At 39.3% G+C, this 13,415-nt stretch overlaps 1 protein-coding gene across 1 annotated transcript; it reads right to left on the reverse strand.

Annotated features, from left to right (window-relative positions):
• Window positions 1-765: 765 nt before the first annotated feature.
• Window positions 766-12,205, reverse strand: ankk1 (ankyrin repeat and kinase domain containing 1; the record flags this gene model as incomplete). The annotated part of the gene is given in 10 exon segments (XM_080504319.1): window positions 766-1,724; window positions 1,726-2,241; window positions 3,156-3,396; window positions 3,765-3,798; window positions 8,195-8,316; window positions 9,975-10,130; window positions 10,691-10,740; window positions 11,111-11,253; window positions 11,356-11,638; window positions 12,036-12,205. Coding segments are annotated over 10 exon segments (2,265 nt in total). The 3' UTR covers window positions 766-1,174.
• Window positions 12,206-13,415: the final 1,210 nt, after the last annotated feature.

Here is a 13,415-nt window from a genome sequence, read left to right on the forward strand (position 1 = left end):
TCACAGAACAATACAACGGTTTGTAACAAAACAGAAAAAGAAAGAGGGAAAAAAAATGCAAGCTCAGTCCAATTTAAAGTCGCTCTTTCCATTTTCAATAATTTGATTCAGCTCACCAGCTACACCTCCAACAGAGACAGTCTCTGGTGAATCCAGTGAAAACCCTGAGTACATGCAGGTCAATACAGCTCCCAAATCCATGCATTTCATTTCAGTTTAATAAGGTGTCATAGTGGTAAATGAGCAAGGCAGAAACTCGGCAGTTCTTATTTGACTCAGGTGGGAATGAATGATAATGAATTATGTCGTCCTATCACATATGCATTTATCGAAGGAAGAATTCTCTAGTGGCGGTGAAAAATACTAGTGTCAGTTCTGTCATATTTGTCTTAACCAGGTTATTAGACAAATAATATTATACATTAAGTCTGACAGGTTTAATTAAATGAATGTGTCTATATGTCATTATAACAGCAGCTCTTTTGCACTCTCATTTCCATCCACTTCACCAGGAGCACACACGCACACGCACACGCACGCGCACACGCGCACACACACACACACACACACACACACACACACACACACACACACACACACACACATAAGAGGCTGACTAGCGAAGTGAGTCAATATGTTTTGTCGTTATGGTCCACTTCATCTGATTCTGACCCCATGTGTTGTGATTCCTTCTTCAATTTTTTCCATATCACAGTCACATTTTAAGTTTTTATTCTTGATTAATCACATCACATACATTTTCAATTCTTGTTACATTTTAGTCATACTTCCTGCAATTGCAGTAGTAATTGCAGGTAAAATCGTACAATAAAAAAACTGAGCTTTGAATACAAATATTTAATTATTTTTAAAGCATGTTAAATATTTAAAATCTTAAGCTGCCAAATAAAAGCTCGTAGGAGAAAAAAAACAAACATTACATCTGCATCTAATTTCTCCATTTATTGTTATAGTTATACACAAAGATAAGATAAGATAAGATAAGGGTGCAATTCTCACATTCACAGTGAAGAAACCTACTTCACCAGAAGACCAGACAGTCTCCACTTGTTCCTTTTTATTGTGTAACAACTTACAAGAAAAAAAGACATGCCAGCCAAAACCTCCATTCTCTTGGAAACATCCCTCCCTCCTGTTTTCTTAACGAATCACACTATGGTGGTATAAAACTCCAGTCTGTGTTGTCTTTTTCGAGTTCTTTGACTATTTCCCACTTTTCACAGCGTTGTGCTATCTGTAGAGCTGTGGATCCGGATGAGTCCTGCAGTTTCCTGTCGGCTCCATTCAGCAGCAGAGCCTGCACGATTGGTATGCAGCCATGCCGAGCAGCCAAGTGCAGAGGGGTGGCCTTGGCTGAGGTCATGGCATTGACCTCAGCATGATATGATATTAATTGGAGGACGCTGGGGAAACTGACAGCGTTACATGCTAAATGCAGTGGGGTCCATCCCTCGGTATCCTCCGTGAGGTTTGGGTCTGCTTGGCCTGCCAGCAGCTTCACCACCACCTCTGGGTTACTGTGATGGCAGGCGACGTGTAATGGAGTCCATCCATTCTCGCCTTTTGCATTCACACAACCACCGTGACTCTTCAGCTGGACCACCACTGCTTCATGTCCCTTCAGAGCAGCCAGGTGCATGGGGGTCCACCCTTGGAGCGTCCTGGAGTCTGGGTTTGCACCATTAGTCAGCAGCTGCCTACATACCCACATGACCACTGTGTGCAGCCAGGTGGAGTGGAGTGTATCCTTTGCTGTCTGCACAGTCAGTGTTAGCCCCACTCTTAAGCAGTTTCCTAACTACTCGATTATGGCCTCGTTCAGCTGATAGATGAAGTGCAGTGGAGAGAGATTTGCTGGTAGCATTAGGATCTGATCCTTGAGATAGCAGTAGCCTGATAATGTCCACGTGCCCGTAGGTAGAGGCTAAGTGTAGCGGTGTCCTCCCTTGTGCCTCCTTTTGCTCGATCACATTGCTTTCGGTCTGCCGCAAAAGCAGCAGGCGAACCACTGTCTCATGGCCATTCTGGCAGGCCAAGTGGAGGGGCGTCCAACCGACCTTTTCTTGGGCATCTGCTCCAGCTCCTCTGTCCAACAGAAGGCGAACAGCAGCCTTGTCGTCGCCACTCTGAGCAGCAAAGTGGAGCGGCGTCCAGTTGTCATCATCTCCTTGGGTGGCAGCTGCACCGTGATCCAGCAATAAAGAGGCAATATCATGAAACCTGGTGAAAACACATTTGTAATGAACAATATGACTTCAAAAAGAGTAGTTCCACATTTTGCGCTTCTAATAACCATAAATAACTTCATCTATGGTTATTTAATGTATCCATTGTTTCATTTATTTCATTTTTTATTTATTTATTTGAGCAGCAATGTAGTGCAAACAAACAAATCAATATAATCATGCTCAAAATGGGTAGGAAGAAGTTCAAAGAACCTATAAAAACCCCACCTCTCGTGCATCTAAAACATTGCTTGTCAAACTTTCAGCATAAACTCATGCAAATGACACATGCCTGATTTATGCTTGTACATTTTCAACAATCGTTTATGGTCATACAATCAAAATTTAAAAGGCAAAAACAGTGCAAAGTCATACAAATAGCATATAACTATCTTTTGTTTTGCATATAGTCATGAAAATTAGATTTAAGATCATTCAAACTGAATCCAGCTAAATCAGAACTCTGCGTCTTTCCTTTTGGTTGCTTCCTGATTCAATATTTTGGTTTTGGCATCTCTGAATGTGTAATTTACTGCAGGGCTCACACTGAAAATATAGACCAACTCACAATCACACAAGGGCACTTTAGAAATACAAAATCACCTAAAATGCATGTATTTGGACCGTGGGAGGAAACTGATGCAGGCACACCATTATGCACCCCCCCCCCCCCCCCCCCCCCCCCCCCCCCCCCCCCTCCCCCCCATGCAGCACCATGACATCGAGCTCAATGGGATTGTGCCAATTAATGTATTTCAAAGCAATTTCTTCTATTCAATACTATAATTTAAAAGTACAGCAGAAATACATTCTGGTGACCTTAAACCTGCAGGTATTACCAGTAAAGCAAAGATAAACTTTGTTCTATGTCAAATATAAACCAAATTGATGAAATATAATGACACTGACCTGTGCAGAATGGCAATTATAAGCGGAGTGTAACCTCTGGCAGTGGCACAGTTGACTTTAGCTCCCAGACTCAGGACGTGCTTGACGGTCTCTAAATCACCGGTCTCTACGGTGAAGTGAAGGATGCTCCTTTGGCCTGAAAATTGTTTGGAGACATGCTCTTTTTTCAAAGACTTCTTGAAACTACCAAAGTCCTTTTTGATGAGCATAGAAAGAAGCCCATCCTTGCCATACTGCTCATCTGTGAAAAAAAAAAAAAAAAAAAAGCAAAGAACACTATAATGAAAAAAATTGAACATTTCTATTACAGTGTCTGCACTGGAACTGCTATTTTTGAAATTTTGCTCTATTAAAGTATTACGATAAAATAAAGCATTATAATAAACACAAAATAGTGCTTAAGTATTTAAAGCACAAATCAATACTTTGGAGATATTGCATTCCAAAAACAGCACTAATACTCATCTTGTTCTGTCTCGTAGATTCTGCTTTTCATTTCTAGAGATAATATCCAAATGGTAAAAAGACTCTAAACAGCACTTTTGAAACGTCAGCCCTTGTACTGTCTTGAACATGTTTCTGCCCCCAATGCTCTACCCTTGAATTTACCTGAAGATGAGCTGGGTTTCTCAGTCAGGCTGATCTAAAATTGAAGAGAAAGAAAACACCGCATTGCTTATTTATTTTGTGCTATGGAATTGGATCGTAGCAGTGCCACTGCCCCTTATCACAAGAGGTGAAGCAGTACGTACATGTATCAAAGCATGTGTGCATTTGTTTTCAGACTCAACTCATAAATTACAGTCATTGGATGACTTGTGGCTCGTGTTTTATGTCATCATAGTTTGTTTCAATCAGCTTTATTAAATAAATATAAATTATTACTCTTATGCATTAAGAATAAATTATTATAAGAGCATTTCTGAGACAAATCAGCAGTTAAGCATTAATTGGGGGAAATATAAAGGTGAAATAAAAATGCATAACAATAATGGAAACAATTATAATCTACACCAATCTCAGAGACCAAACATCATTTACATATTGAGCTATAACATCTGAGTTTTCATGCTTGTAAAAACTGAGCTGTGTCACAAGTTTTCAAGGAAGAATTAAGACATTTGCATATTAGTAACAGAGTCAGGATTTATTCCCAGGAGCTGTTGAGCCATTCGGACCATTCTTTTTATTTTACAGAAGGGACACAAGCAAGTGTATAAAACCAGTAGATAAAGAACATGTTTAAATACTTTTAGTGAAGGAATGATGAAACTGCATCCAATTCAGTTTTGAAAGGATGAAGTCAAAATTTAAGTCTCATTCCTATAGAAAATGCTGATTTCTGGACCGAGAAGTTGTTGTTGTTTTTTCTTCAAATTGAACAATGTGCAGATCCCAGTCTACATTGTATCCTTTTCAGCAGTCCTGTTGTGTCCAAAGATTAAAGTGGAATCTTTTTCGCTTCCCTCATACACCCATTGTACCCACTCGCCCTCCATGTCCTCTTGGTCCTGCAGCTTTCCAGCCATTTCCCATCCTGATATCTCTGCCATGACACCAGGACAATATCCGCAGTTTCTTTACTTTACACACTCGCACAGTGAACAGCAGGGTGCTTCCCCATAGTGAAAAAATGTGGTGTTTGAATTTCTATTGATGATGACTTGTTTTCTTCTAATAACGTCACGACTCCCTCCAGTCCCTACCCTATTTTCAGTTTCATGTAAATATATTTTCTTTGCATGCAAATCCCAGAGTACCTGCCATTGCTTTATTGTCTCCCTCTCTGTCTCCCTTCTTATCTAAGTAATTTTATATGATAATATATGTTTTTCTTTCTGGCTGCCTCTTTTGTAAATAAGCTTGGCTCCACACGAGGGTTAGACTTCCCCCTATGTTGATTGTTTGTACAATGGCATGACTATCCTTTATGTCATAATGGTGATGATGAGTGAATGCAAATGACAATTTTGTCTAGAAATCTTGTCTGGATTTCATTGTTTGTTTGTCTGTTTGTTTGTTTTGGCCTCTCAGTCCTCTGATCATTCCTACTCTGTTCCACCTGTATGACATTACCCCCCGGTGTACATCAGGTGTATTTCTCTCTGTGTATCTATTTCTTGTTGTGCCTTGTGTTGCAACTTGTAAAAAAATAAAAAATAAAAAAAATCCTACTCTACCTATCTATGATTTAATGCTCTACCTGAGCGCTTTGTCACTTTCTTGGGTTTTAGTTTGGTAAACACCTTTGTTGTGCTTCCAGTATTTCTGTTTGTTACCAGTGATTCACTGCTTATTTCCTCATGAGCTCGATCCACATCTACCCCATACATACCAAATCCAAATCCTGTGCTATTATTCATTCAAGTAAATAAGCTCTGCTTGGCCATACTACCTTCACATTGTTGCCCTTCACAATAATCGCTTCCTGGTTCCATTCTATACTAATGTTAAATGATAATAACGATAATTTCCATCTCAAAGAAAATAGATGCATTTCCACATGTGTAAACATATTCAGATATCTGGTTCGGACGCCATCATGTGTATAAACAAATCACTAAAGTTGCAGCAACTCTTAAAGCCCGACATCTGTGGATCAATTATCTTGATGTCTTTGAATAGTCAAAAACTTTTTTAGCAAAAACTATACCAAAAAAAATGTAATGTATGTACTGGGACTGATTGAAACTTTTTAGTAGAGAAAGTACACATGAATGTTGAATGAAGATTTCAGAAAGGTCGGAGCAGCCAGAATTTCTGACTTTTTGTAGAATCTGTGTATTACGTTTCTTATTAAATGCCGACAATGTCACAGTTAAAGTAAAACAGTCAGAATTCACTAACATGCATATGAACTGGTTTGGCATCTGCAAAAACTAAACTTTAGTGGGTCTAAATGTGTAGAAGTGAAGTTTATAAATTCAATGATAATAAAATCAATTTTCTGGAGATTATTTGCAGATGGAAATGCATGTTCATGTCCTGGGAAATTCTTAATCGCTCCTGACTGGCAGCTTTTTGAGTTCTCAGCTACATGTATGCATAGTTGGTAAAAGTAATGTGGGCTTTTCTTTAAATAGCACATTTGACCACTTCAGTAGTGTCAAGGCACTTTACTGTACACCCACTAATTCACACACACAATATAATTGCCGCAATCCCAAACTAACAGTGATGGCTGCCATGCAAGTACAGTAAATGCTCACACACCATTAGGAACAGTTTGAGTGACTTGGCCAAGACATTTTGTCATATTGATGGGGCAAATAGGGGGACCAAACCACAAATCTTGTGATTAGACGGCAAACTATTAAACGATAATTAAATATGATTGATGAATTCAATTGGTCAATCAGTTCTTTTAAGTGGAAACGCTGGCTATCTGCTTTAGGTGTCATTGTTAATTTATTTAACCTTTATTTTGCCAGGAAGAAAAAAAAACCCATTGAGATAGAGATCTCAGCATCTGCCTGTCTTTACACTGAATATGAGCTTTTTCCATCAGGTAGATGTTATTGAGTTATTTCAGAGTGAACGGTTTTAAGAAAGTCCACTTATGCATATGCATATGCAATAGCTTTATGGATCATGATGCTGTTTAGTGTGTGTGTGTGTGTGTGTGTGTGTGTGTGTGTGTGTGTGTGTGTGTGTGTGTGTGTGTGTGTGTGTGTGTGTGTGTGTGTGTGTGTGTGTGTGTGTGTGTGTGTGTGTGTGTGTGTGTGTGTGTGTGTAATAAAGCTCTATACAAGTCTGTGATGTTTCTGACCTCCAGGACACATTTCCCTGAGAGGACAGAAACATGTATCTTGCCCTAATATAGCCATAATATTTCACAATTTTACCATGACTAGTTGTACTTCTTTTATTTTTCGTTTTTCTTTCAGGATAATGATGTGTTACTTATTCAATGAGTTGCAAATTAAAAAAAACACACATTAAAACTTTCTGGATAATTAATCCTCATATTCCCCCCCCCCTGATGTTTGACTTTGCTGAAAATTGTATTTTTGTTTGGAGCTAATTTTAGTGAGCATGCTCAGAGCCATTCATTCTGACGATCAGTCTCTTAGCACCGACAGTGAGCATACTACATACGAGTATTAGGGCTATCCATGAGAAAAGGAAATTTTTCATCATGCACATCAAGAGAAAAATCGAAATACAATGTTGGTTAAAAAAAGTGGAAACATCTCCTCTGGTCCATCCCCAATCAGAGGCACAGATTTCTTGCTTCTGAACATCTGATTTTACAAAGGATTTCCTTGTTTTCTAATAATCCATTATACATAGCATCCACAGTAACATAAGCCTTGCAAAATTCAATGTCATGCATGTATTCAAGAGTTCTTAGCTGTCACATGGCAGGCCAGGGTTCAATTACTGGCCAATGTAACAGCTTTTTTCAAAAACTCATTCAGAAATGTTCAGTTCATTTATTTAATTCAACTGTTTTGTTTATTCTCCTCCTCCTTTTTTCTGATCTGCTGTCCCCCATTGGCTGCTCAACCTTTCCAGTGAGGGCTTAAGCACTCTTCTGTAAAAAGTCAGTGAAGAGAGCGACGGAGATTACTGCACAATGCAGTCTTTTCAAAGTCCTAATAATGATAACTATATAATGTCTTTGGGAGAAGAGAAATAATTTCTGTGTTATCACAGCAGATTCTTTATATAAAGAAGATGGCAGATAAAGCAGAAGTATAGCTTCACCAGTTCATTAAACAGTCTGCAAGGCATTTTGTAGAAGCAGTCACACTCACTGGCTAGTTCAGCTTTTTTTTTTTTGAAGTGCATGATGAAAAAGAAATACACCTATCATTTTCTTTTTCTCATGAGTGGCCCAAATAGTCTTCCATAGCATACTAATGTTGTATGTAAGTAGCTTTGAAGTGATCCAACACGTCCTTTCAAAGCCACAATCTTCAGTGCATCAGGTTTTTTGCCACAGTCTTGCCTATAATGCAATAGATAAGTCATGCCTTTAAAGCTGTGATTGGAACAATATATTCTACAGCAACATTCAAGCAAGCAGAACTAACTTTATGTGCTGGGAAGCTGAGCAGGAGGCGATCTGATTCTTGTCTCACGTCACCGTTGCGAAACTTCATTGGTCCTGGGATCTTCATGATTTCACTTAGGGCCTCGGTTCTCCTCACCATGTCTGAAGAACAATACAGCAGTCGAGGAGTGTCCTGCATGTGCCTGCTTAAACAAATATATTCCCAGACATGCACCTCTAAACTCCATTGGGATCTGCTCGTAATTACCTTGCAATGGCTGGACCCATGCATGAATTAGCGATAAATTCTTTTGTTGCTACGGTATTATTAGCCATGACTTTTGTGAACAGTGCAGATTGAAGTAGCTGCTGTTTATGAATAAACATGATACTGATTTGTATTCATTAACATGACTTCTTAAGCTATGAGTGCTTGTTTAAACAAAGGTGACCCAGTTCCTCTTTAGTAAATGAGTACATTTCATTTGAATGTGTGCTTCACTTGAGCATTACATGCACTTGAGTGTGTTTTCTATGGGCAAGTAATTAACTGGGTTAATAATTATAAATCTAAAGAAGGCAAACAAAAAATATTTCCTCATTTTGTTATCTTGCCTTAGAGAAACGTTATCAAAACAAATGCAAAAACATGTTCCTGATCAAAACACTGACATTTCAATATAATAGCAAAACATCTGCTTTTCAAACATGTGGCACATTTCAAATTTCCAGGTATAAAATACAAAAGAACACCCACCTTGTTTTCACATTCTCATTAACAGAAAATAATATCATCACTGACTTACTTTGCTGTCAGTTTACAATGAAAAATGTATTTTAATGCGACACTACAATGACTAAATCGACCAGACAACAAATCAAACAAATTACTCATGTTTCTATGAGCATAGCAGAGATACTGAATAAGCTCAAATTCTGAGCCAGACAGGGTGCACTTGTTGCAAATGAAATCTTTGTGGTGTCATCCTATTATTGCAGATCACTGGGAAGCCTAATTATTTTATTTTTTTTAAACATTTTTATGTGCATGAAAAATGTCTGGTAACTTGGTAACAAGCTTCAAGCTTCAGAGCAAAATATTCAAATTAGAGCCTTTCTCAGTTTCTCATTTTGTTTTTGTGAACACATACACAACCAAAAACACACATCTGTCATTGTAATCTACCAGCACCACGAACCAACATCACGAACTGCAGGGGTCTCAAACTCAGATCCTCATGTTTTCTATGTCTCCCTGCTTCCACTCAGCTCATTGCAATGAGCAGCTCATTATCTGGCGTTGTGCTGAACGTAGATATGAACTATCAGGACATTCAGGGTAGGGAGACATGAAAAACATGCAGGGCTTGAGGATCTGAGTGTGAGACCTCTGACCTAATGTCTCCAAAGGCTGAACTGCCACTGGAGATCATAAGGTTCTGCACTATTTTCCACTGCATTTGGAAGCCACTTTTGGCCTTGTTAGATGCCGGTTTTTTGTTCTTGGCCAGGTATTTCAGGTATTTCATTTTTTCATTTTACTTTTCTAATTCTAATGACCAGGGTCAGAGGAAACTCCATTTAATTTTTTTCTGCTGGCTGTTTGGTTATTTTCTTTACAAGTTGTTCATCTAAAATTATATCTGTGCATGTTTTACAACAGATGTCTATAAAAGCTTGATCACTGTTAAAGGAGAAAAGCTTGTACTTCCTGGTAAACAAGGGATTTCTCTTGGGAAACACTTTTTTTCACAGATATAAGTGTTTATATAAGATATAAGTGATATATATATCAAATTTTATTTATTTTTTTACTGTACCTGAGAATGGAGGCCTCTTCTTGGGATCCTGGTCCCAGCACTGTTTCATGGTGATTATCATCTGCTCACACTCATTCGGCCTCTGGTCGGGTATCATCTTCTCACAGGGTCGTTTCCCTTCGGACACCTGTAAGAGCACTGTGGTCAAGCTGCACCCTGCATGCACAGAACGTATGAACACATGAGCATGCTGCAGGGCAGAAACATTGTGCTTCCTCACTTCTCTCTCAGCTTTTAAAATCACCCTGGTGCAGACAACAGGAAAGCAATGGGCTTTCTTAATGTGAATCCTCAACAAATTTTTTGAATTACGACCCATATCACATGGGTATGTGTTTGTTCCAAAGAACTTAAAACAAAAAAATGTTTCTTCCCTTATAATTAAAGCTGTTTTATTCAGAAATAAACGGCCACTTTGAACCAGTAAACTTCTGACATGTAAAAATTCTGCAACAATATGATGCATAGGGAAGAAAAACAAATAAACACTTCATTTATTTTTAGGTCTTGTAGGACAAAATGACCTCTTTATTGGTTGTTCCCCTGTTGGCAGCCATCATTTGTCTAACGGTTACAGCCTGTCTCCAGCACAACAACCTCCACAGTGGAAAGGGTTAATTCATCATGTTGAATGTTACATGACTGCTCGCTGAGGTTGCGCCTATAAATCTATTTGATATGAAGATGTGATGGATTTCAGATGAATTAATTCTTACCTATGTAAGGTTTCTGCTGTGCTAAAGTCTCCCATATCACAATTCCAAAGCTGTAGATCAAAGCAGAACACGCTTCAGCACCAAGAGTCTCAACTTTGCATATAATAGTCATTCCTGTGAAGTTTGTGGCTGTTTCAAACTCACATGAAAAGCTTTAAAAAAATAGGTTGGTGTCCACAGAAAAGCGCAATACTTTGCAACATGAAATAACAGGCAGATAGTCCGTAAGAGCAAGAAGGAGTGAGTCAGAGCTGAGTAAAATATAGAGAATCCATCCCAGTGACTGGTGAAAGATTAAAAATACATACAGTGGAGAGCAAGGTTACACTGTGTGAACTCTGGCTTGTGGCTTGTGCAGTGAATCAGAAAAAAAGCAGGGATCCTGATAGTGCAATTGCAAAAATGCCCTTGGCAAGTCACCTGTAAACATCAAAGCTAGTTCCTGGAGGACTGGAGCACTGAGTGAAGGTCTCCGGCGGGATGTAACTTATGTTCCCTCTTGCTGTCAGATGCTCTGTGAAAGTCTCACCCTGCTCCCAGTGGATTAACCCAAAATCTGAGATCTAAGCGGGAAAACAAGAATGTTGGAACAACACAGAATTATCACAGTGCTGGGCAGAAAATATAAAATGTCAAGAGACTGTTGCCTGTCGAGTTTCACCGACCTTGACATGGAGATGATCGTCTAATAGGATATTGGATGTCTTGAGGTTAAGATGGAGTAGCGGTGGCCTCATGCTGTGAAGGAAATTCATGCCCATCGAGATCTCATGAATCATCTGAAACTTCTTTGGCCACATCAAAGTGTGGCTGGCGAGGAGCGTGTTCAGGGATTCATTACTCATGAACTCCATCACCACAGCGGTTGCCTCACTGCACACTCCATAGATGGATATGATGTACTTGAATTTCAGTTTGGCGATGTTGGACACCTCGTTTTTAAATCTACTGTGATAGGAGAAACAACAGTTCAGCTTTGGGCGTCACAAAGATTGCCAACCTGTAAACATAGTTTCTGCCTAAATGTCTTGTTTGTGTACAGGGAAGTGTTTTTACATTGCTAGGCTAAGGGTAAAACTGTATACTATGTTGTCAAAACACAAAACACACATTACCATTTGAATAAATATTTTTAATGAACTAGTAGGAGGGGATATGTCCTTTTCATTGCCTATGCTTCCTGACAGTCACTGACAATATTGTTATATAATGTGAAAAAATTGGGAAGCCCAGCATTCAACTACAAATTCCAATCAGACCTGAATGAAACCATGTGTAGGCTCACACTCCCACACTTACTCACTTTATGTCTGTCTGCAATTTGTAATAAGAATTAAAATCCTACCTGTAAAAGTTGGCGTCAAAGCTTTTCAGGGCACATTTCTCCCGCCAGAGCTTGAGCTTGACCTGGTACACTTGACTAAATCTACATTCTGCCACCTTAATCCAGTCAGCCTCAAAGTCGTCCTTCCTGAAGTCCCCGAACTGCCCAGGGGATCCGTCAAGGCAGTTCATGTGTACAAAGCTTTCTCACTCACACACAAACACACACACACACACACACACACAAGCCTTCCAATCACCTTCCCTCTCTAATCCTACATATAAACAGGGTTTATCTTCTAGATCAGCACCGATCAGCAGCGCCACATGAGCTCTTGAATCACGCTGCGAAAAAGAAAGTTGTAGAACATCAACATGAATTAAACTCGGTGACAGCTGAATGAAGAGTATTCTGTGCCACACACCAAGTCTCACCCTGCGGGAGGAGCCGAGGTGAAAAACTTGTTTGCACTGCAATGTTGCTGGGCCGGTTTGTACCTGCCGAGGCTTCTGGTCTAAGTTTCGGTCTCATTCCGTCAAATACCTGAATGAGGTTTCTATTTTATTTCCAATGCCGGTATGGTTCACATTATGTAGATTTGGGACCACTTGCAGAGTCTCAGTAATGATACTCAGTATGATAAATATGGCAATTGTGATTTGGATCCATATACACAGTAAGTGAACTGTCTAATGAACCATCCACTTCTATTAAACTACACTTTAACAAGGCACTTAACCTCCAACTGCTGCACTGGAACGGCTCAGTAGTCTGCAATTGGAAGTTGAGGATATGGTCAATGTGTGTGTGTGTGTGTGTGTGTGTGTGTGTGTGTGTGTGTGTGTGTGTGTGTGTGTGTGTGTGTGTGTGTGTGTGTGTGTGTGTGTGTGTGTGTGTGTGTGTGTGTGTGTGTGTGTGTGTGTGTGTGTGTGTGTGTGTGTGTGTGTGTGTGTGTGTGTGTACATGTATGGTACAACCTGCTGGCTCCTGAATAGCTACTGTAAACATTACACCTGCATGACTTTGGAACAAAAATAAACGTAATTTATAACTAAAAGTTAAATGTGTATGCATATTATCAGACATGTCCAATGTCTGGCCCTCGGGCTCCCTCAGTCTTCAAATTTTATCTTATGGCACAAACAAAATAAATAATTAGGGCATGTAATTTGGAATTTTCAGTCATGATTACACAATGTGTGCACTAATGTGTAGCTTCAGCTGCTTAACAGCAGAATAATTTTGTCTGGCCATCTTGAAACATTTTCAATCAGGAGTTAAGGCCTCATTGGACTCATTTGTTTATGTAATCAATTGCTGTCATGACTCTCAGTTGGCTAATTTATTTAATGCCCAGCATTTGTGCTTTTAGGCTTTTGTGAGCAATAGCAGCGCAGATTT

This window comes from Blennius ocellaris, assembly GCF_963422515.1.
Source record: "Blennius ocellaris genome assembly, chromosome: 2".
Taxonomy (NCBI): domain Eukaryota; kingdom Metazoa; phylum Chordata; class Actinopteri; order Blenniiformes; family Blenniidae; genus Blennius; species Blennius ocellaris.